The following is a 25,065-nucleotide window of genomic DNA, read 5'->3' on the forward strand; positions in this document are numbered from 1 at the left end:
TGCAGGAAAACAAATTTATTGGTTTATTATAAAGGATTCAACTCAGGAAATAGCCAAATGGAAGAGATGCATAGGGCAGGGTTTGGGGGTGGGTGAAGGCACAGAACTTCCAGGCCCTCTCTGGGTGTACCACCCTCCCAGTACCTTGATGTGTTTGGCACCCCAGAAGCTCTCTGAGTCCCATCATTTTGGGATTTTTTTTTTTTATGGAGGTTTCATTACATAGATATGCTTAATTAAATCACTGGTCCTTGGTGATTAACTCAATGTCTAGCCCCTCTTCTTTCCCTGAGGCGAGGAGGACGGGGCCTGGGGAAAGGTGTTGAGGTGAAAGTTCCAACCCTCTCATTTTGCCTGGGTCTTTCTGGTGACCAGCCCTCACCCTGACCCTCTCCAAGGACCCCAACCACCGGTCATCTAATCAGCATACAAAAGACACTCTCATTATTCTGCACATTCCAAAAGTGACCCGCTAGTGATCGCAATAGGAGTGAGCTGCCAACCCAACCCGGTGCAGCCAACGTCTTCCATCTGAACTTGAACTGGGGGTCACAGAGACCTGGAGCTGGGAGCTGCAAGGCATCAAGGCAGAGCTCTGAGCAGAAGATCCCTCAGTTCATGCTCTTGAATTTCCTACCGTCTGCTTGTTTAGATTTTCCTTAGATTGCATAAGATCTGATTTTGCATGTTCAGTATCATATCTATATCACACCAGGCACTGTTTCAGCAGCAGAAATGAGCTATTTCAATGTGGTTGAGTAATCATTCTCTGTCTCCTTTCCCTTGCTGTTCCCCCCGCCCCCACCCCGCCACCAAAGAGATTACAAGACTCAAATATTCTATTTCCCCACTTCTCTTGCATTTAAGGGTGGCCATGTGATAGAGTTCTGGCCAAAGAGATACAAGCAAAAGTCTTCTGAAAACCTTTGGGGAAATTGTTTTTCTGATGAAAAAGACAGCTTCAGTATGCCCCTTCACCTTATTTCTCCTTTGAGCCCCTTCACCTTATTTCTCCTTTGAGTTCCGTGAGGCAAAACTTCTCCTTGACTCTGTTAAGAGTTTCTGGCTGGACCTGAGAATTAAGTTGACATCAGATAGGTTAACAAGAGAAAAGTGTACAAATTTGATTTTTTATCCCTACGTGGGAGACTTCGCATAAAAATGAAGACCCCCAAAGCAGTTACACCCAAGTACTTATATACCAGGTTAAACAGAGAGCACTAATTGTGGAAAAGTAACTAAAATATACAGGGAGGCTAAAGGAAAATAAGAGTTAATTTAATAAGATCTGTTTGTACAGGTTTCCCTTAAACTCAGCTCCCGATCTCTGGTGATAAGAATGTTTTCTTCCTGGTGTAGGGAGGCCATCTTCCACATGAAAGGAAAGTGCTCTCAGGATGAAAAAGGGAGGTCACAGCACCTTTCCTGCATCTGCTATTTTTCTAGCTCAAAATTATCCTCACGCCAAAGTGGCATCTTCGGGGATGGCACTTTCTACTACTCTTCAGAACCCAGATGTAATACCTGGAGCTTCAGTGGTCATCTTTGAACCATGTGTCAAAGACCAACAGGATTGTAGAGGTGCTGTCCCTGACAGTGTTAAGCTACTGGACCAATGCTAGTAACCACCCACCTCCATATTTCTTGATGTGAGGGTGGGGGGAAATGTTTAAACCTCTGTGAGTTAGGTTCCCCATTACTTGCAGCTCACATGAATAATTCAAAAGCAACTCATCCATAAATACTAATTACCCTATATATATATGTATGTTACCATATATATATGTATGTATATATATATATCCAAAGGAAATAAAAACACTAATTTGAAAAGATACATGCACCCTGAAGTTCAAAGCAGTATTATTTACAATAGCCAAGCCCTGAAAGCAACCTAAGTGTCCATCAACAGATGAATGGATGAAGATGTGACACACACATATATATACACAATGGCACATTACTCAGCCATAAGAAGAATGAAATTTTGCCACTTGCAACAACATGGATGGAGTTGCAACAACAGCATGGAGGTTATCATGCTCAGTGAAATAAGTCAGAGAAAGACAAATTCTATATGTTATCACTTATATGTGGAGTTTAGAAAAATAAAACGAGTGAATACAACAAAAAAGAAACAGACTCAAAAATATAGAAAACAAACTAGTGGTTACCGGTGGGGAGAGGGAAGTTGGGAGGGACAAGATAGGGGCAGGGGATTAAGAGGGAAAAACTACTATGTAAAAAGTAAATAAGGTACAAGAATGTTCTGTACAGCACAGGGAATATACCCAATATTTCATAATAACTATAAATGAAGTACCATCTTTAAAAATTGTGAATCACTATGTTGAAACTAATAGAAGGTTGTAAATCAGCTACATCTCAATGTTTTTTTAACTCACCCTGGTGCAGAGAAAGTACTTCCTAGTATTGAGGCAGTAAGCCAAAATGTAATTTTACTAGTTCTAGGAAACCTTTAATTGTTTTCTAATCACTCCACATGTACCCCTTAATCATGGGAACCATGTCATCTACCTTATTTAAAATTTCCACAATCCCTGAGCAGGGCTGGACCATCGGAAAAGTGCTTTTTAAACACAATATTCTTTTCATGAAGCACTAGGTTTCCAGATAAGGTGCACTCCAGAATCTGCAAACAGTTTCAGAAAACAGTACCTTTTGAAACCAAACAAAAAACCCCAGCGTGATTCGATGGAGGCAGAAGTGACTGACTCACCCTAAGAGGGAGCTATAGATGTGACTGCAGAGAACACAGTGTTCTGTGATAAGAAAACCAATATACAGCCACTTGGTAAAAGATAAAACTGGATCTACACCTCACACCACATACAAGAATAGACTCCAAAGGGATCAGAGATCTTAATGTAAAGAGCAAAACCCAACAAGTACTAAGAGAAAACACAGATGGATTCCTTATGACCTGGGTGTAGGTGAAAGCTTTTGAATTATAATTCAAAATCTAGATACAATAAAAGACTACATTAATATGAACAAAAACAAAACCCAAAACTTCTGCATGGCAAAAATGACTATAAGAAAAGTCAAGAGACAAACTGGAAGAAAACATTTGCAAAAAAGATCATAAATAATGACCTAATTCTCATTACAAGCTGCACATCTCAAATCTAACAGCAAACAGAAGGGTAACACAGAGACAGATTAGAACATCTCTAAACAAACAGGAATAGATTACCGTTCACTCACTAGTTCCCATGCATTTTAGGACTTCATAGTTAAATTTTACTGGCAGAAAGTTTGAAATGCTTACCTGTTTACAGACAGACTATTTCAACAGACTATTTCAAACCTAGTGTGCAGAAGAATTTCTGTCAAATCTGTAAAAACAAAATACGCACCCTGTGTTTTAAGAAATACAAGGAGATTTCAAAGATATTTTTGACTCTGACATTTCCCCACCCTCCGACATGGTTTTTAAAACATGAAAAAGCCTTGAGATTCTGCTGGAGTTCTGTTTTTGCACTGATTTTAGAAAATAACTCCCACAAATAATATGCTTCTTCTCTCCAGCAAAGACAAGATTTTACATATTGGAATCATAGTAACTCCAGTGGGATGTAGAAGCTTCTTGAATTCCTCCTTAACTGTCCATCAGCCCTCTTGTCCTTTCTGTGAAATACCAAGGGCAGGAAATGTTTGCTGACTTCACTCGACAGCGTAAGATCCTGCTTAGCAGTACTTATAACCAGAGTCAGAGTTTCACTATTTTTTAGAATTGTCAATAAATACATATTGATCACTTTTCCACCAGAGTACTTGCAAGTTTCAAAATGTGGACATCCACCAGTTGCAGGGAGCAGGTCTACTCAGACGCCAAGGACAAGCCAGGAGAGGCAATAAGAGGTCTTCAGAATGTGGTTTGTGAATGGAATACCATGGCCCAGGCATTGGGAAGGAATTATAACAGTTTCAGGGGGAACAGGACTAGCTTCTGAAAGAATACAGGACTTGTAGTCAAAAGAGGCTCAGTAGGAATATAAAAGGAATGAAAAGGCTGGTATGGCCACCCATGATGCAGTCCTCATAGCAAATGAAGGTACCTCTTACAACCCACTCCCATATTCTTGCCTGGAGAATCTCATGGACAGAGGAGCTTGGTGGGCTACATACAGTCCATGGGGTCACAAAGAGTCGGACAAGACTGAGCTCACAGCACACACAACCTCTTGCCACATCTCCTGCTCCTGTGTCGTCATCAGTGCAGTTCCTGGCAGATTGAAGGCTTCCTCCTTTAAACATGTGCTATCAAGTCTTAACTTGTTTGCCTCAACTTGTTTGTCCAAAGCCTCAGGATGTGCCCTGCATACATGCAGCTGGTGTGCCCCAGAAACCATTTTTCAACAAAACAGGGAGGGATAAGTGATCCCACCTCCCCACTTCCCCTGATCCTCCATCCTTTGGAGGTACCTTCTCCAGGGGGTCCCTAACAGAACTGAGTCCCATTGCCCACAGTGGTGGCTAGCTGGATACTAGCCTTTCCTTCTTCCCTGTTATTCTTTGCATATTTATTCTGACCTCCTAGAGTCATCCCCCAATAAGGTATTGTGCTAAGGTTTTTGACCCAGTCTTTGCCTTTGGGGGAACCCAAATCAAGATGGGCCTACTCTACGTGAAGGAAGAACAGGATCAACTGGAAAATCAGGTGGAAGTTTTTAGAATCAGTCAAACCTGCTTGCAAAGAATAGGGTATCAGAGAGCAGTGACTCTATCATGCTGATGCAGGGGAGAGTGGAAAGACATGCTTCTGTCATATTTAAGGCCTCCCTTCTCTGTACCTGACTATACTTTTTCTTTTTACTGAAATGAAAAGGGTACCTAAAGACAGAGACCAAACAGTTTCACTCTCACTTGATTCTCTGTTAAATCCAATATCATGTAATGGCCAGATAATTACAAGTTGAGCTTTGAGCTTTTTACCAAAATTGAGATTATCTGGAGGTCCAACCAGTCCTAGATTACAAAATAAAGATGTCTCCCTGTGTGAGAAATAAAATAGAGACATAAGGCTCTGTCCACAACCTGTAACCAAGCTCCTGAAGAACTTCCAGGGCAACTGTTTCTGTTTCAATCAAGGACTGGGCAAGGGTCCATTCCAACTGCTTTCATTACCTTCTCAAGGACAAAAATTATTAGCCCATTGGTGACATCGACTATAGTGATCTTAATTTTCCTTGGTGTGAAAGTGAAAGTGAAGTAGCTTAGTCGTATCCGACTCTTTGCGACCCCATGGATTGTCTACCAGGCTTCTCTGTCCATGGGATTCTCCAGGCAAGAATACTGGAGTGGGTTGCCATTTCCTTCTCCAGGGGATCTTCCTGACCCAGGGATGGAACCCTGGTCTCCTGCATTGCAGGCAGACATTTTACCCTCTGAACCACCAGGGAAGCCCCTTCCTTGGTGTACATGGGTCAAATTTCTTTCTAAACATGTATTTGAAGTAAGCCAGAAAGAAAAACAACAATACAGTATACTAATGCATATATATGGAATTTGAAAGATGGTAACGATAACCCTATATGCGAGACAGAATAAGAGACACAGATGCATAGAACAATTTTATGGACTCTGAGGGAGAAGGTGAGGGTGGGACGTTCTGGGAGAATAGCATTGAAACATGTATATTATCATATGTGAAACAGAACACCATTCCATGTTCGATGCATGAGACAGGGGCTCGGGGCCGGGGCAATGGGATGACCCAGAGGGATGGGATGGGGAGGGAGGTGGGTGGGGGGTCCAGGAAGGGGAACACATGTTAACCCATGGCTGATTCATGTCAATGTATGGCAAAAACTATTACAATATTGTAAAGTAATTAGCCCCCAACTAAAATAAATAAATTTATTAAAAAAAAAACAAAAAAAACACATGTATTTCAAAGAACAAGCAAGTGGGAGTTGTGAACAGAATCATTGAGCAGAGTTTTTGCAGGTGTTTTATGTTCTCCCTTGGAGAACTGCCCATCTTTCTAGAAGAAGCAGAGAGAACTTGGCAATACTTTCTTGAGAACAGAGGTTAATTTGCTAACTCCACTCATTCTCCAGGAGAAGGAAAAAATTAGCTTTAGGGATGTTTGGACCCACCTGGGGAGATTTTGTTAAGAACAACTCATAACATAGTGTCATTCAAGAAGTGCAAATTATTCAAAGCCTGGAAAAATGCAAGTTTGAAGGAAAGAAGTAAGATTTGGGGAATGAGACAAGGTTAGAGGACCTATTGGTGCTCACTGATCCCTGCCCCCTGCCCCTGCACCAAGCATCAGCAATTGTAGTCTCAGTTCAGTCCAGCTGAAACAAATGTGGAAAGAACTGGAAACTTTCTAAGGGAGGCAGGACTCACAAGCCTAAGAAATTTCAGAATAAGATGCAGCCACTGTGGTAAAAAAAGCATGGAGATCACTGTTGGGATTGTTAGGTATCAAACAATGCAGAAGAAAAAGCAGGGAAATCAAGACAACAGATTGATTGAAAGTTGCTGTTAAACTATTCATTCATTGTGACAGGTGTTGGAAACAGAACAATGACCAAAGTTAGTAAGGCCCTTTGTTCTTTTTTTATTTTTCACTTATTTTTTGCCACGCTGCTTGGCTTGTGGGATCTCAGTTCCCCAAACAGGGACTGAACCCGCACTCTTGGCAGTGAAAGCACAGATTCCTAACCACTGGACCACCAGGGAATTCTTGAGATCCTTTATTCTGAAAAGAGAGCCCTCTTTGCTAGGTTCCCAGATTGCTTTTTTATGTTCAACCTTTTGTAATATTATACATTTTTGGTGGATTTAGCTGAAAGTTAAGTCTAGGTGTTAAGGAGAATTCCATGAACATTTCAAGCTAATGTTTAAAAACAACAGATCTTTGATCTTAGGTTCGTGTCTTTTCTTATGCCCTTAAAATCTTGATAGTAAAATTGTCTCCTGTTTTTGAGTTAAATGATCAGCTACTGGATTGGGTACTCACCCAGTATGGGGACAATATGGAAGATTTAGAGGCAGGAGCCTTGATTCAGCCTTGAGTTGGGCATGTTGATGCTGCAAATAAAGATTACATTCCCCAACTCACTTGTTGCTAGATCTGGCCTTGCACTTCTGGCTGTTGAGATATAAACAGTGAAAAGGAATTGACTAAGCTGGGATGGGTCCTTTCTTTGCCCTTTTGTTTTTATTCTGTGTCTCCCAGAAGGACTGAAACACAGATATGAAGAGTTGCCATCTTGGACCATAAGGTGACTCTGAGGATGGAAAACACATGCTGAGGATGGTGAAGCAGAGAGACAGAGGGTCCCTGAAAGTATCGTGTGCTTCCACATTAATCCTAGACAATCTATTTCCAGTTTCCTTTACCCAAGGGGTTAAAAAAAAAGAAATGTTTATCTTGTTGAAGCCACTCCTAGTTTAGACTTTGTTACTTGTTACGAATTCATTGCAATTTGTAGCAGACTTTACTTTTTGGGGCTCCAAAATCACTGCTGATGGTGATTGCAGTCATGAAATTAAAAGAAGCTTACTCCTTGGAAGGAAGGTTATGACCAACCTAGACAGCATATTAAAAAGCAGAGACATTACTTTACCAACAAAGGTCCATCTAGTCAAGGCTATGGTTTTTCCAGTGGTCATGTATGGATGTGAGAGTTGGATGATGAAGAAAGCTGAGCGCTGAAGAATTGATGCTTTTGAACTGTGGTGTTGGAGAAGACTCTTGAGAGTCCCTTGGACTGCAAGGAGATCCAACCAGTCCATCCTAAAGGAGATCAGTCCTGGGTGTTCATTGCAAGGACTGATGTTGAAGCTGAAACTCAATACTTTGGCCACCTCATGCAAAGAGTTGACTCACTGGAAAAGACCCTAATGCTGGGAAGGATTGGGGGCAGGAGGAGAAGGGGATGACAGAGGATGAGATGGTTGGATGGCATCACTGACTCGATGGACATGGGTTTGGGTGGACTCCGGGAGTTGGTGCTGGACAGGGAGGCCTGGTGTGCTGCGATTCATGGGGTTGCAAAGAGTCGGACACGACTGAGCGACTGAACTGAACTGATAGTAAGGGTGGTATACACTTTGGGGGCCACTTTTACCTACAAGTGACAGTAATTTCATATTAAAAGGTTGCCTATATTCGCAGGTCTGGGCAGTTGTCCTTTGGCTTCTCTTCCAGTGGAGTTGCTCAGGAAAGCAACTGGGAAAGTAACTCTCTTGGGTTACTCTCCTTCTTTATTTTCTTTTGCATTTGCCTTGTTTTTTCCCCCACCATTACTATTTCCTCCCTCAAATGGGAGAAAATACAAAGCTGAAGGAATAGGCTGGGACTGGGAGAGTGAAGCTGAACAGAAGGAAGATATTGGGGACTTGACAACTCAGCTGGATACAGCTTTCATAGTAAATGGCTCCCTCTGCTCTTATCAGCTAAGACCAGGACTAGTTTTGCTATTGAAGGAGAAAAAGTAGTGCTTGTACTTGGGTCAAAATGTGTTCTTTTTCTTTCCTCCTTGTTTTTTTTTTTTTTCTTTTTTGGTCTTTCGTTGACATTTTTGGGAACCAGTCACCCTAGCCAAGAATCCCTAAGAATCTCAGGAATGTATGTGTACTCCTTATTATAGATAGGCTGTTTCTCTGTTGTCTGAGCAATTTTTCCCCCCTGAGATAAGTAAACTCCTTTAAAAGAAAAGAATATGTATTTGAATATATCTCATACTTACCTGGACTTCCCAGGTGGAGCTAGGGGTAAAGAATCTGCCTGTCAACCAGAAGAACCAGGTTTGATCCCCGAGTTGGGAAGAGCCTCTGGAGAAGGGCATGGCAACCCACTCCAGTATTCTTGCCTGGAGAATCTCATGGCAAGTTGCAGTCCATAGGGTCGCAAAGACTTGGCCACAACTGAAGCGACTTAGCATGTAGGCACACATACTTACTCCTCAACTGATTCTACAAAGCTGGGGAAAGGCCTAAAGAGAAGAATAGGGGAACCGTGAATAAAACAAACAAAATCGCCATTAAACAGTGTTAGTAGGTTTGGTGGGTAGAAGTCTTTAATTGCGGGCACCCTCTCCTGCAGAGACCTTTGCTTCCAACTTCAAGAGAGTCTCCAGCTGTTGATTTCTGTCTACAAAGTTTTAGAAACAAGAAGCAGAATTCTAAGTTTTGCTACTGAAGTAAAATAGCAAAAAAAAAAAAAAAAAAAAAAGAGGAATATCCAAAACTTTAGCTTATGTGAGATGCCACCAGCAGAAATCTGAGACCTACCAATCTGTTTATCACTTCCTCACCTTTGACATATCTCATATCCTGCAGTACTGCAAGATTTTTGCCCAATTAAATGTTCTGCTCCTGTATCTATGGCACCTTCATTCTCATGCTCACGATCTTGACTCTAGTGCCTTGAATAGCCTTCCTTCAAACCACTTCCTCCCTTTACTCAAAACACCCTGCACCTCGACTCTGTGCCCTACCTGTTTTCTCAGAGAACCCTTTGTATACCTGGCACTAAACCCTTACCATATTATCTGGAAGGACCTGTTTGTGTATGTTTTCTTACTTAAAATTGACCTTGAGGGAATTTCTCTGGTGGTCCAGTGGTTAAGACTCTGCACTTCCACGGCAGGTGGCACAGGTTCTATTCCTGGTTGGTGAGCTAAGATCCCACATGCAGCAAAGTGTGGCTAATATATTAAAAAACAAACTGAAACTGAGTGTTAGCCCCTGGCTTAGCAGAGTAGCTCCTCATTGACTATTTCTTGACCTTGAGCAGGAGTGATAATCACAGTATCTGCCAAAAGCTAAGTGACCAGTTATCACTTGCAATGAACTAGTTAAAAAAAAAATCCTTGAAATTAAAAAAGTGTGTGGGTGTGTGTGTGTATGCAAGACAAGGAGAGAGAGAAAATTACCCAAAGTGAGAAGATGTAAATTTGAACACATCTGGGAACTGTGAATGAGAAATAAATAGATAAGTAAAATTCGATGTTATGAAAAGTCTTTCACAATGGATCATCAGAAACTTCAACAATCATGATATGTGCTAATACCAAAGAGAGTGCAGTGGAGGGAATTAGAGCATGTGCTTAGCAAAAGGATTTCAAAGTTCATATTCCAAATGTGTAAACCTAAGCCAGTTACTTAACTTCTCTGTTTCTGTAGATTCATCATTTGTCAAATGCAGATTCTACTAATGCTTTCCTAATGTTATGAGAATTAAAGGAGTTAATATAAATAAAACACTTAGAAAAGTGGCTAGTGCATAGAAAGAGCTATGTAAGATTTTACTATTGTTATTAATGTTCCTGTTATAATTCCTCATCCTAAACATGGCCCATGACGACAAGAAGGAAAAGTGGTGGTTGGAGGGCTAGCATACTTATGTAAATATATATTAATACTAAGAGCTATGTTAAAGATGGCAATGTGAGCCACTTGCTACTTTAAAAGTGTCTCTTAAAACTGTGCTTTTATAGGGTTCCCTGGTGGTCCAGTGATTGGGAGTCCATCTTGCAATGCATAGGACACCGTTTCGGTCCCTGGTCAGGGAGGATCCCATGCTGTGGGGCAACTAAGTCCCTGAGTCTGTGCTCTGCAGTCCGTGAGCCACACTGAACGCACGAGCAGAAACTGCTGAAGCCCGCACACCCTGCAGCTCTGTGCTCCGCACTGAGAAGCCGGGGCTCTGCAATGAAGAGTAGATCCCACTCCCCGCAAGCAGAGAAAGCCTGCACACAGCAGTGAAGTCCCAGCACAGCCAAAAACAAAAAAATATTAAAAAAAAAAACCCTGTATTTTGCTGTGAGGGTAAACCGACACAAGAAGAAGACACACAGATTTCCTTGACTGCCCTACATCCCACTTCTATGTTGTGTCTTTGCAAAATTTTGTGATCTCTCATTAAGTACAAATTTTTAAGAGCAGTAAAGATTCTTTCACATAAATTTTGGGAATCATATGTAAGTTGTTTTAAGAATATAAAATTAGATAATTAGTTTCTTTATTACTTGCTTTTGAACTCATAATTTTATTGGAGTTCATAATTAAGCAGAATTTGGGACTACAGTTTCCAAATCTTAGTCAAAAGCCTTTTTTGGAAAAACCTTCATAATCTTTATTTGAATTTACATTAGTAAGCATTTGTACAATCTATAACTAATAATTCTGAGATATCTGGTCCTTTTGACTTACAGGGACATTAAAAGTATGACAAAGTTTCTACTTATACAAATCTTTCTTCTTCCTTTTGATAAAACTCATAATAGGATACTTCAATTTTTGGTTAGTTCCCTTTGGTCTTCTTCATTGTGAAAACTCTTTTCTTCCATTATAATTAATTCAACAAATAATTAACAACTGTTAATCTAATTGTTAATCTAATTCTATGAAGAGGTATAAGATTCATAAAAGGCAGTTTCCATGTCTGTCATGTTGCCACTAAAACTCCAGTGCCAACCAAGGTGCATTGCATACAATGGGTGTTCAAAAAGTATTTGGCAAAGAAATACAAATAAAGATCCTATACTGAAGAAGCAGTCTAAGTTTTAGATCTGGGTCAAATCCCAGTTTTCCTAATTATTACCTATTTGATCTAAAGTCAGCTGTTTAACAAACTCATTTTTCCTTGTAAATGTAATATATATTTCATAAGGGTTATGAGAATTTAGCAAGAGAATAGTTTACTAAAACTTCTCCTGAGTGTGTAGTATGTATCAGGGACTGCATTTCAAAATACAAGGCTTAAAAAATTGGATTGCAATTTGTGTTAAGAAATTTCCACATAATAAAATAATAACACAGGTCATACGCTATGGACATGTTTGGGTGTTCAAAGTAGGAAGAGATGATGTATATTTAAGGGAATTAGGAAACAAGGTGATATATGAAACGGTCCTTGAAGGAGAGTTAGGATTTCGCCAGTTACAATGTGCAGGCATATCCAGATGGAACACAGGGCTCATCAACGGAAAGGTAACAGTACTGAGATGTCAGTTATCCTTTTGGCTGAACATAGGGCTGAAGTAAGAAGTGAGACACAAGCAAGAATGTGGAGTAGGGCCATACTGAGGTTGCCAGTGTCTTTAATCCAGTAGACAAGGAGCAACTCTTGATGGTTTGGGGGCAGACCAACGGAATTATAGGATTTGAAGGTGGAGACACCTAAGTGGAGAGACAGGTTAGGAGAGGTTATTGCATTATTTCAGCGAAGAGATGATAAAGGCTTGCAGCAGGGGCGGGTCAGAGGCAATATAGACATAACAAAGCAGGCACATTTCAGAGAATGGACGGTCTGTGACTAGTGCCCTGCGCTGGAGGGAGAGAAGGGGAGTGGGAGAGGAGAGGGGGCGAGTGGTTGGGGGAGAGAGACCCCATGACTGAAGCCACTGACACTGTTTACAGGAAGGGGTAAGTCACAGGTAAGTGTGGGTTTAGGTTTCGGAAATGGGTCAGTTTGAGGTCTGAGTTTCTCCTTTCTGCCACTTTCCCTTTTTTATATCCAGGTTTTCAGGGCCGCCTCCACTTCCCTCCTCCTCTATCCACTAAGACCTTGTGCTTTCTGTTCTCGACCGGACCCTGCGCTTATCTTCAGGCCCCAATTATTCTGTTCCCCATAGTACTCTTCCAGCCAGAATGACCCCGGGTCAGATCTGGGACTGGAGGACACTCCACCCGCCAGATCCCCTATCTTCTTCGCCTAGGCAGCTTCCATGCGTGCGCCTCCACGGCTCTATGACCAATAGGCAGGCCCCAGTGCTGGGATTCGACTCGCTATTGGTTGGCGGAGCCATGGTGAGAGATGGTGCGGTGCAGGTTCTCAGCACCAGCGAGAGCTGTGGGCGGTTGTTAAGGCGACCGTTCGTGACGTAGTGCCGTCAGGCCGAGCCAGCCCCAGATGATTGGCTAGACGATCGGACGATCCTTCCTTATTGGTCGCGGGGTCGTCTGGTACCGAGCGTGCGTAGAGCGAAGGTTCCTTCCGCTCCGCGTCTCCGTTGACTGGAGACGGGCGGAGCGCCGGCTCCCGGGAACTGTGGCCTCTAGTGAGATCCGGAGGTGAGGAGGGCGGTGGGTGGGAGCAGGTTGGGGTCGTGTAGGTGGAGGTTCTCCAGCTCCGCCCGACCCTGCCGGGAAGGGGCAGCCGGCACCTCCTGCTGATCCGGAGGGGAGCTGAGCGGGAGGCTTTGCCCGGGGTGGCGCCTCGGTCCGGCGGGGACTGCGAGGAGACGTCCTTGAGGCGCAGCTGGCCGAGCGGCGGCCCGCATCTATGCCGGGGAGCCGCGGGACAGGCTAGGCCTACGGGGCGGACGAGGGGGCCCGCCTCTTCGGGGTTGCGGTCGCTGTTGATGGACCGGCGGGGCGTCGCCGCGTTCCCTGGCCCTGTCCGAAGCCGGCGGTGCTGGCCGCGCAGTCATGATCGTTGGGGCGACAAGGGTGCCAAGGCGGGGTGACCTCGGGGTCCCCTTGATTCAATAAATGCTGGGGGGCTGTGGGGCAGCCCGGCCCGTAGCTCGAGGAAAGGACGCGAGAAAGTCTATATGGTGCCGTGGTTCACGCCCATGCTTGCTGTTCTTACTGGGTTCACGCCCTGGCGCTGCTGTTCGTCAGCACCTTTCTGTAAAGTGACGAATGAGATCTCCATAAATGCTGCTGACTAGCTCAGAGCCGTGGATCTGCATAGATGCATCCGGTTATTTCCTGGAGAAACGAGTTGAGAGGATGCGAGAGCCCAAGGTAGAGACTTGCCCAAAGACTTAAACGATTCTTCTTTTTGCAAGAGGCGTCGTCTCCTTGGTGTTGATTGCTGATGTCCTTTGGTCTAAATCCTTTAGGTTTTTCGAAATTATTTGGTTTTGGTATTTTGGCTAGGAGAAAGGTAGCTTCGAGATTCACAAATAGAACAGTCAACTTTTGCGGTAGGAGGAAGTTGTACTCCATCTTAAATGGTCATTTGAAATTGTTCAGGGCTTGAAGACTTGCCTTCTCAGCATCACACAATGTAGAGAATGTATTTTTGTTGTTGTTTGCTTGTGGATTCATTTTTCTCTTCATGCAGCGAGAAACAGATTATGATTTAGAGGTAATCTAGCAAAGACTCAAGAGTGTGCTTTGGGGATGGACTGGATTTTGAGGGCCTTCTTGGTGGTAGTGTCTTTCCAATTTGTGATAAAACTTGGCAGTAAAGACACTGAGAGTTAGTAATATAAAGGCTAAAAAATATGCAAAGATTAAATCACTAACATATGAACACTTCGTGTGTGTGGCATGAAGATTTCAAGCTGAAGTGTGTGCCCTCGTGTTTCATGTTCTCTTTATTCTTGTATGATCTAGTTTCTAGACTATGGATAGGTAACCACATCTGTATCAGTAGCTGTTTAGGCTGACCATATGAAATTGTTGATATTTGAAATTTGACCATTTTTCCCCATACAGTCTCATAGGGTTCACTTAGTACTTGCCTTTATTAAAGAACTTTGGAGCTCTAGCTTCATAAGTGAATAAAAAGATATGTGATTTACAAAGAGGCATCATGCCATAGAATTGAGTGTAGAATCCAGGTTTCCGGATTCCAGTGCAAGAATTATTTTTCCCCTCTAAGATACTGGGTTGAGCAGCAGAATGCTAATCCTGTTGGAATTAAAAATGACTCACTACAAGACATGGTTCCTGCCCTCAAAGAGACAAAACATACACAGCAATTAATTTAAGAACAGTGTAAGATTGTATATAATCAAATACTGGAATGTATTGCATAGGAAGAGCACTGAGTAGGAGGGAAGAATTAGAGTAGGATGCCAAAGCATCCTTGTCTGCAGTTTGCCACAGTAGGTGGTTTTTGTAGCACACTGGATTAGAGTTTGGGGATTCAGTTTAATTTAAATTATCCATTCTTTTGAGTAATCTGTGAAATGTTTATGGCATACTTCAGTCTGTATGAGCAAGGCACATATTGCCTAACTTGATTTTTTTAAACTAAAATTTATTTTTATTGCAGCATGGCCTAAACACTTTGAATTTGCATGAGCCATCCCTATTGCCTGCTAGTGCCATTTGCAACTGCTGATGAAGTTGGAAGATTGGATTCCATAGCATTTAAGCGCTTTGCATAATCACAGGGATATAGCAAGGTTGCTAGTGGGAAATGAGATGTGTGTGGAATTATGGTGACTTTTGACACACCTTTGTGCGTTTGGTTACTCATTTCGTGTTTCCAGATAGGTGAAGTTCTCTGTGTTTGGGAATGGTTCCTGGGATTCTATGTCAATCTTTACCAGAATGTTGCAAAGAAGACTTTACACCTAGGAAAGAAATGTCCCAGAATTGACAATGTTACCATGAAGCTTTTGGGGGAAAACATAATGTTCCTAATATATAATTATGGATTAATAATGCTCAACCTATTTGTGATCAAATTGGGGTACCTTCTTGCTAGCAGCTCAGATTTTAATTCTGCTGAATTCGCTTTTTGATAGTGAAAAATATATTGACTTGATAAGGGAATACTCTAAGTTGAGAAGACTTGGGGAGAAAGGAGTATTAACATTTTTGACCTAGTTTTGAAATGTATTTTCAGTTAATTCATCTTCTGGAACATTGATGCTATTAGACTAGTTTATAGGGTTTTGGTTTTTGTTTTTAAATATAAGGAAGTTATGTGATAGAGGGCCAGCATGAAAATCTAGGCTCTTATGAGGCTTTTAGTTGAAATGAAGTAGAGTTCAAATCTAAGATACAATTAATATTCTCCAGTACTTCAAGTCCTTGCTAATTTAACAAAAGATATTTTTGTTATTTTCCATTTTCCAGGAGAGTATAGAAAATATAACTTTTCTTCCCTACTCCCTCCTCCTCCTTAATATGTTCTCTGAATGCAGAGAACTGGGGCCCTTGAAGGGGGGGGAATTATATCCATACCCTAAGTGGAGTCGCTCAGTCGTGTCCAACTCTTTGCAATCCCATGGACTGTAGCCTACCAGGCTCCTCCGTCCATGGGATTTTCCAGGCAATAGTACTGGAGTGGGTTACCATTTCCTTCTCCAGGGGATCTCCCTGACCCAGGGATTGAACCCGGGTCTCCCACATTGTAGACAGACGCTTTACCGTTTGAGCCACCAGGGAATCCATACGTTAGGTCCCTTTAAAAAAAGTCATCTTTAGGTCAGGTTCAAGACGTGTCAATAACATGCACGCTACTGTAGCTTAAGAATTTATTTTTAAGTAGCAGGTATTTCTTGAGCAAGTGCTGTTAAGATACATAGGTGCAAGGCAGTGGAGGATGAAATGAGGAATAGAACTCAGGGAGGGAGGTTGAAAAAACCTGAATAGACACAGGCAGAGGCATGCCACATTTACATATCTCAGTGCCTGCCAACTTTTTAAAACTGAGATCCACATTAAGAAATACATGTTATGTCAGAAGCCAGGACATACACTCATATCTCTAATTTCATGAAACAGTGTTTCAGGAAATAATACCTACCCATACCACATGTCTCAGTTCAGTTTAGTCGCCCACTCGTGTCCAACTCTTTGTGACCCCATGAATCGCAGCATGCCAGGACTCCCTGTCCATCACCAACCCCTGGAGCTTAAACAAACTCATGTCTATCGAGTCGGTGATGCCATCCAGCCATCTCATCTTCTGTCGTCCCGTTCTCCTCCTGCCCCCAACCCTTCCCAGCATCAGGGTCTTTTCCAATGAGTCAACTCTTCGCATGAGGTGGCCAAAGTATTGGAGTTTCAGCTTCAACATCAGTCCTTCCAATGAACACCCAGGACTGATCTCCTGTAGGATGGACTGGTTGGATCTCCTTGCAGTCCAAGGGACTCTCACGAGTCTTCTCCAACACCACAGTTCAAAAGCATCAATTCTTCGGCACTCAGCTTTCTTCACAGTCCAACTCTCACATCCATACATGACCACTGGAAAAACCATAGCCTTGACGGACCTTTGTTGGCAAAGTAATGTCTCTGCTTTTTAATATGCTGTCTAGGTTGGTCATAACTTTCCTTCCAAGGAGTAAGTGTCTTTCAATTTCATGGCTACAATCACCATCAGCAGTGATTTTGGAGCCCCCCAAAATAAAGTCTAATACTGTTTCCACTGTTACCCCATCTATTTCCCATGAAGTGATGGGACTGGATGCCATGATCTTAGTTTTCTGAATGTTGAGCTTTAAGCCAACTTTTTCACTCTCCTCTTTCACTTTCATCAAGAGGCTCTTTAGTTTTTCTACACTTTCTGCCATAAGGGTGGTGTCATCTGCATATCTGAGGTTATTGATATTTCTCCCGGCAATCTTGATTCCAGCTTGTGTTTCCTCCAGCCCAGCGTTTCTCATGATGTACTCTGCATATAAGTTAAATAAGCAGGGTGACAATATACAGACATGACGTACTCCTTTTCCTATTTGGAACCAGTCTGTTGTTCCATGTCCAGTTCTAACTGTTGCTTCCTGACCTGCATACAGGTTTCTCAAGAGGTACATGCTATTTTTCTTTTGTTTTAAAATGTTTGTTCTGGCTCATAAACTTGTTTTGATGATCTCACTGATCCAGTGAAGGGACTGTGACCTGCAGTTTGGAAACAAGGTGTCTATTTGGTGGTCTGGTGTGGCTGCAGTGTCAATAATAGAGAACACTGAGTGATGCAGTGAGAGGTGATGCTCAGTAATTGCTCTGGTTCCTGGAAGTATCTCTAATTTTCTTTTCCCTAGTCCTTTAAATAGATTAATCCTCTATTTTCCTTAATTTGGTGCTGTTTTATTTTCTTCTTCCATAAACGAATCACTTGCCTAGTTACCCTAAATGAAAGATTCATTTGAATTCTTGATAGTTTGTCAGTCAATGGGCTTAAAATTGAATCTTAATTTTAATTGATTTTAATGGGTGGTTAATATGCTTTATCATAAGCATTGATTTTAGTGTAAGAAGGCTTTCAAGTTCCTGTTTTAGAGATCGATAACTATATTAGATTTTTAAAAAATCAGAATATCAAAATTATTATTACTTAGTCAACAAACATGGAGAAGCTTAGTTATGGTAGTCACTAGATCAAAATAACCCAAGTTCTGTTAGAAATTTTTGAATGCCATATATGTCTGCTTTGGCCAGCCAGCCCCTTACTCTTGTACTAGTCTAGCATTTTTATTAACTGTTAAAGTCTGGGAAAAGACCGCTAGTGACAGCAACATTAGGAAGATTTATTAAACATCATTTTGCTAGTGACATTATGCCATGTGTTGTATGGAATGGAAAGATCTAATGGACTCCTGCCCTTGAGTTGCTTTATAAACTAAGATAGTGATTTGTAGGAGGACACTGACCGAGAAGATGGTTTGGTATTTACCTTTTGCATAACTAGAATGTAGACAATGAGGAGGGTAGTCAGAAAATAAATGTGAGTGGTTGTTTCTCACTTTCATTTTCTACTTTACTGCTCTCCTCCTTGGCTTAGATAATAATCAGGAGCTGAGATATTTATTTGGTTTGATCTTAAATGCTCATATTCATACAAGTGCTAAGAAATAGCTGCTTTTAAGCTGTTTGCTAGTGAATAATAGAGGATTTAAGTATTGTGAATAAAGGAGTAATGAGTCCTCTCATTTGAATTTTGTAATTATTTCCTGGGATTATAAGGAACACTATCAAATAGTATTTTCCTTAAGGTACAAGATGCTGCATACAGAAGCAGGGTTTTCAAAGCAGAGTTTAAAACGTTTTCCTAAAAATACAGTGAGCTGTATATTAAGTGTTCATACTTGGTATTCCTTCCAGGATCCAAGGATTCTGTAGCTACAATGTTGTCAAGACTTTTCCTAATGCATGGCCTCTTTGTGGCCTCCCATCCCTGGGAAGTCATAGTGGGGACAGTGACACTGACCATCTGCATGATGTCCATGAACATATTTACTGGCAACAGTAAGATCTGTGGTTGGAATTATGAATGTCCCAAGTTTGAAGAGGTTTGTGAGATTAATCTATCTGATTGTTGACTCAGTTACATTTTAAATTGCTAAAGAGTGTCTCCTTTTAGAGACCATATAATCAAAAAAACTTATGAGTAAAATTTTTATTTCAGTATTCATAACTTACCTCAAATTTCTGTTTACTTATATTTACTTGTACAGATACTTTCCTTTTGCTTTTGGTATACAAATGAGTGTAATTGACTTTCCCTGAGAAATCTAGCTTTCCTAAGTGACTTAACAATGAAAAATGATTGGCTTAAACATTGGATGTTTAAAAATTGGGAGCTAATATTTTATTTGCATTTTAATATTTTATTTGACTTGTGCCTGCATTATCATGATGATACATAAACTAATGATGCCATACAAAATAAAAATTCTTATTTTTGATTTGGACTTTTCTTTTCTATCTCTCCCTATAGGATGTTTTGAGCAGCGACATCATAATTCTGACAATAACACGATGCATAGCAATATTGTATATTTACTTCCAGTTCCAGAATTTACGCCAACTTGGATCAAAATATATTTTGGGTAATAATTTTATACATGGACCTTTTTGTGTGCTATCAGATTTTTTATTCCCTGTGGAAATGTACCTGTTTAAATCACACGGGTGGAAATGTGCGTGATGCTTAATGTGTGCTGCATGTGTTCAGTAGTTTCATTTCTTTTCATTCAAGTTAGACATTCTGCTACTTGAGACCTTAATAATCTGGAGAAAATAGTTCCTCTAGAATATTGTAGGGCTATATGTTGTTATGTGTGTAATAAGGATGAAGGTTTTTCAGTCTGTTGAATTTTGTCATTCCAGGTATTGCTGGACTCTTCACAATTTTCTCCAGTTTCGTATTCAGTACAGTTGTCATTCATTTCTTAGATAAAGAATTGACAGGTTTGAAGTAAGTATTTAAAGCATAAATATACTTTCTTCCGAAATATATTGTTAAGAACTTTTCTTCATGTTATAAAGCATTATGATATTTAAATTAGCAAAAGTTTATGGAAAATAGGGGAAAATTTTTCATGAAATCAGTTAGCTAATACCCATTAAAATGTTTTGGTATGTTGTCTTTCCCATTCTTTTATACTTTAAGAAAACTTCTGAGATCATACTCTGTAATACTGCTTTATAACTTTTATGCTTATGAAAAGTTATAAACATCTTTGCATGTCCTTAACAGCTGGCTGTCTAGTATTTTCCTATATGAATATATTGTAGTTTATTTACTTAATCCTCTAAGGTGTATTTTTAGGTTATTTAATTTCTTCCATTAATAACAATACTGTGATAAATGTCTTCGTAGCAAATTTTCGTTCTTTTTTTCTTAGGATACATCCATAGAAGTGAAACGGTGGTGTGTAGGTCTTTAGGGCTTTTAAGGGTCATTATTGCCAGCTTAACTGTCCAGAAAAGTTGTCTAGTGTATCCTTCCATAGATAGTGTTATAATTAATGAGAAAAGAATTACATACAGTATACTGGCTTTCCCTACTACCTGAAAATACAGCTCTCCTATGAAACCTTTTGTAAGTGAAGACGCAATTACCTTAGAACACATCTTCCTAATGGATGCGTACAGTATGTATCTTTGAACTCAGTCATGTCCGCCTCTTTGTGACCCTGTGGACTGTAGCCCTCCAGGCTCCTCTGTCCATAGGCATTCCCAGGAGAGAATACCGGAGTGGGTTTCCGTTTCTTCCTCCAGGGGATCTTCCCCACCCAGGGACTGAACCCAGGTCTCCTGCATCTCCTGCGTAGCAGGTGCATTCTTTGCCACTGAGCCGTAGGGAAGCTCTGGATGCACACAATAAGTCGAGATCCAGCACAGACGCACTTCAAAGCTATGGCAGCTTGGTGCTGAGATGCCGAGCACAGTTCCTGGGCAGTGCCACTGTGTGCTCCAGGCGCCCACGGCCTCTGTAATGGCTCCCTGCAAACCAAACACTGCATGCTGTTTTCACTTTTCACCTTTTTTTGTAAGAGTGAAAACCCTCTTTGGATTTCTTTTGGTTAGCAAAAATTAGTACTATGTAGGTCTTTCATAAAAGTGAAGTGGCATAAAGTGAACTTTTGAAAAGTGGGGGATACCTGTATTCCACTGTTTTCCCCCATACTAATTCACAAGAATGCATTTATTTTTCTTTTACTAATAATGCTGTTTTGCTATAAAATTATCAAGAGGTGTTTCTGTATAAGTGTATTTACATTTTTAACATTAAAAATCTCCATAAGTAGTTTGACTGACTAATAAATTTAGCTTTGAGGTTGTCAGAGGAGTATAGGGTATACCTCTTGGTCTGCAAAAGGTACACCAGGGGAAAGTTTTGTTTTAGGAAGGGATTTTTAGTGATACTTTTTCTTTTGTTAAATATACCTGATCATATTGTTTTTTTTTCCCCCCAGTGAAGCTTTGCCCTTTTTCCTTCTGCTGATTGACCTTTCCAGAGCAAGTGCGCTAGCAAAGTTTGCCCTCAGTTCTAACTCACAGGTATTATTGATAAGACATAAATGTAGGTGGTATTCTTTTCTCTCAGGTTGTTTACATTAATAGGAAAGATTAATAGAGCTTCTTTGTAGTCCATGATTCAGGAGTTGCGTGTAATTTTGTCCAGTCTTAAGACTGGTCTTATTAGGTACCCTAGGAACTGCCCCATTTATCTGCCAACTCAATTGTAATTCCACAGCTTCTAAAATTTGGAATTTTCTCCGTTTTCCTTTTTGAAGGTTTCAGAATGTAAGGTATTATGTCTTTTGGATAAATTAGAGTATCTACCTGTTGAAACATATTAGAGAACAGACAGGATCTAAGGGAAGAATCTCAGGGTAGATTGATTTCTAAACCCCTTGAATTAACACTAGCATTATTTCATTGAAAGTTTCATCTTGGTGTTCATTAGTTACTTTAAAGAATGTGACATTTTTAGTAATACTGAGTATAAAATATCATGTACTCCTGCTCTGATTATGTATTTGATGAATATTTATGATCATTTGAGCATTTTGACAAGGATATTTAAGTTTCGTAATACTAACGTGATCTCAAAAAATTTGAAACTAAGAACTTATGTCAGTGAGTGATAGCCAAAATATAAAATGATGTAGGAATTTATGTGGGATTCAAATGACAGGACTAATATACTACCTCAAAGGAATCTTCCTAAGAAATAACTTATTCAGTGGGTGGAGAACGCAGAGCAGTGTACACATTCTGTTTTTAGACATTTATATTATTTGTATCCTTTATATCTGGAATGCCTGTTAGTCTTATCATATTGTGTATTTTATTCTTAATATAGTAAATTTGATTTAGTAAAAGCCCTGGAATTCTCTAAAAGTTTTTAAAGTTATTTCCTACCTTCTCCTCATTTGCTATGTTTGTCTGTGTTTTAGGATGAAGTAAGGGAGAATATTGCTCGTGGGATGGCAATTTTAGGTCCCACATTCACCCTGGATGCTCTTGTAGAATGTCTTGTGATCGGAGTTGGTACTATGTCAGGTTTGTAAACCATTTTTAATATACTTTAAAATTAATACGTAGAAGAGAGAGGAACACATTATATTGTGTTAGTTATTCTTAAAGTCTGACTTTTAAAAGTCTGACATTACAAAAATTAAAAAAATTTTAATTGTGTGAATATGTAGGTATATCTGGTCTGACCTTTTGTCTGTCTGCTTTAGTGAAAACTGAGCAGGTTACTGATTTATTTTCACTTTTACTATCTCATCATCTTTTCTGGTGCTCCACTTTTTTGATGACTCTAAGATGTTTTTGTTTGGTTTTTAACCAAGATTGTATTCTAGGCTCATTTAGAAAGCCATCTTCCAGCCCCTGATGTTGTCTGGACTAAATTAATGAGTCAGTTCCTTCTGTTTTAACTGTCATGTAGGAGACAATGCAGAAGTTGGGAGTTGGACGGATCTAAGTTGGGTCCACCTAACAGAGTGGTTAGGAAGATTTAATCAGTATGCAGTACATCTTAGCACTGAGCCAGCATTGACCTCAAAATATGTTTATTCATCCTTAACTGGATAGTAGAGAACTAGATGTTAAACATCAAACATAGGACTCCATTATATAGGACGGGAATTATGGCCTCATGTGGAAATTTGCCAGAAGGAATATATCATGCTGTTGTCAAGGTTTCCTAATCATTAGGACTAGACTTTCTCGTGAGGGCCACACGGTTACCTGCTCTTCTAGTGTATTTCCTGGTACCTTGGTGCCCTGAATAAGGGATTTTATTCTTTCAGAAGTAGATCAACTTTTAAGAGAGTAGTTAGTTGTCGTTATTAGTTGAGATCTGTTCACTAGATTGTATATAAATATATATAATGTTTCTTCTAACTTTCTGAGGGTAAATTTATTATTTATTCAGTTTTTTAACCTATCATTCAAAACTTACTCTAAACTTATTCAGCAAAGAATATTTTTTAAAAAGTTTTAAAATGTGTATTTCTTAAAATTTACTTTTTTGGCGTATAGTTTTAAGTTTTGACAAAGATGTAGTCGTGTAACTGCCACCACAGTCAAGAAAACATTTTTGACCAGATGAAAATATAACTATGTGATTTTATTCGAGCAGAACAGTATATAAGAAGATGAGAGGAACTGGTAGTGGGCTGTGAAACCAGGGATGATTCATTTGAAAACTATGTGGAAATCAGTGGAAACTGATATGGGAAGTAGGGCTATGACTTTGGTCAGGATAAGGCACATGGATGAAGGAAGGGATTCCATTTGATGTTGGAAAAGCCAGCACGGAGGCATTTACAGCCATACAGAAATGGGAAAATTAGTGATTTGGCTTAGAGTAGAATAAAAGGACAGATGTAACACTTATTAACAAGGAAGTAACTCTTGGGAAAGCCAGTAAAAAAGAAAAAACGCTTTATTTCTTGGAAGTAGATAGTGCTGTCCCCTTGTCATAACAAAGTGGCACAGAGAAACTGTGCCCCTGGGCCAGAGTGAGGACAAATGCCTGAAGAACCCGTGACCCGCAGGCGCTCGGCTGTGCAGGGGAAGGAGCGGGGAGCCGGGGGCTAGAGCCTTGGTCAAGTATGGTTTTGATAGTCTCAAGTTTGAAAAGATTCTATTTGGCTACTATTTAAATGTAGGTTGTTCATAATGCTTTTGTCATTGTAATTTTGCCTTCTCTTGAATCTCTGCCTTAGAGAGTAATAGCTATAGAATTTTTAGGAAATACAGTATATGCTTTTTTCTTTCATTTAGTCCAGTGACCTAATACAATTCAGAAAATAAAATCCAATGTTGAATTTTTTTAAGTTTTGTATTACTCTAGTTAGCAGTTTTTATGGGAGAAGGGAATCAACTTTTATATGTTTTCAAAACATTTTTATTTTTAATATGAATAACATCAAAAATATGTTTTATGTTTTATATTCAAGTTTATTTGTAAAGCGAGGGAGTAGGATTTGATAATCTAATCTTTTCCTAGCTCTGTTCCCTTTATTTGAGAAGATTACCAAGTGACACCTGAAACATTTGTTAATTTTGGATGTTGGGTTGCTTTTCTGTGTTAACATCATTTTTCAAAGAGGTCAATGAAATGAACTGAAATTTTAAGAACGTCAATAGATACCACAGAGGTTATATTGAAATGACAGTTGAGTAGTGCAAATAAAATATTTATTGTGATACTATATCAAGAATGACATAACAGGCAGTGTGTTTTACAAAAAGTCCTTGGTCCGCAGGTGAAGTGCTTCTGTGGTGATAATAGGATTGGACTAGTGGAATAACGGGGTGGAAGGTGTCTGCCCCATTAGAGTTGACTGTCCCTGATATCTGTCCTATCTCAAAACCGAGTACTGCCATTTGATACAAGGGGGTGATCAGGTGGCATTAAACACTGCCGTGCCTAGCACTGTGACTCGGGACGTGGGAGGAGCCAGGGTCTCTGCCCTCAAGGGAGCTGTCCCTCTGTGCACTGGAGCTTCACAGCACTTCTGAGTTCCTAACTTCCTTTCCCAGTAGATGGCAAAGAGCTTAGTATACCAATACTTTCATGTGTTTGTCTACCTATAGGAAGTCCTTGTGACAGGCAGCCTCAGAAATACACCTCCT

General features: G+C 40.3%; 1 protein-coding gene and 1 long non-coding RNA gene across 18 annotated transcripts in view; one reads left to right on the plus strand and one right to left on the minus strand.

Annotated features, from left to right (window-relative positions):
* Positions 1-12,732, minus strand: LOC145514914 (uncharacterized). Its single transcript, XR_014060558.1, has 5 exons — positions 9,300-12,732; positions 8,733-8,978; positions 3,293-3,359; positions 1,005-1,072; positions 1-572 (listed from the first exon to the last, which is right to left on the minus strand). It is a non-coding gene; the product is annotated as an uncharacterized LOC145514914 (long non-coding RNA).
* Positions 11,940-25,065, plus strand: part of HMGCR (3-hydroxy-3-methylglutaryl-CoA reductase) — a 21,209-nt gene continuing 8,083 nt past the window's right edge. For 3 of the 17 annotated variants that reach the window (XM_081513910.1, XM_081513907.1, XM_081513911.1), the window contains exons 1-6: positions 12,011-12,184; positions 18,784-18,971; positions 19,400-19,511; positions 19,792-19,879; positions 21,384-21,468; positions 22,371-22,476. In XM_081513910.1, the coding sequence (XP_081370036.1) occupies positions 18,807-18,971; positions 19,400-19,511; positions 19,792-19,879; positions 21,384-21,468; positions 22,371-22,476 (556 nt within the window). In that variant the 5' untranslated portion in view covers positions 12,011-12,184; positions 18,784-18,806. Of the gene's footprint in view, positions 11,980-12,010; positions 12,426-12,959; positions 13,063-18,783; positions 18,972-19,399; positions 19,573-19,768; positions 19,884-21,383; positions 21,469-22,370; positions 22,477-25,065 lie in introns of those variants that run through there. The other 14 variants (XM_081513908.1, XM_081513912.1, XM_081513909.1 and 11 more) reach the window with 12 other exon arrangements.

This window comes from Giraffa tippelskirchi, chromosome 7, assembly GCF_054371585.1.
Source record: "Giraffa tippelskirchi isolate mGirTip1 chromosome 7, T2T-mGirTip1v1.2.pri, whole genome shotgun sequence".
NCBI lineage: Eukaryota > Metazoa > Chordata > Mammalia > Artiodactyla > Giraffidae > Giraffa > Giraffa tippelskirchi.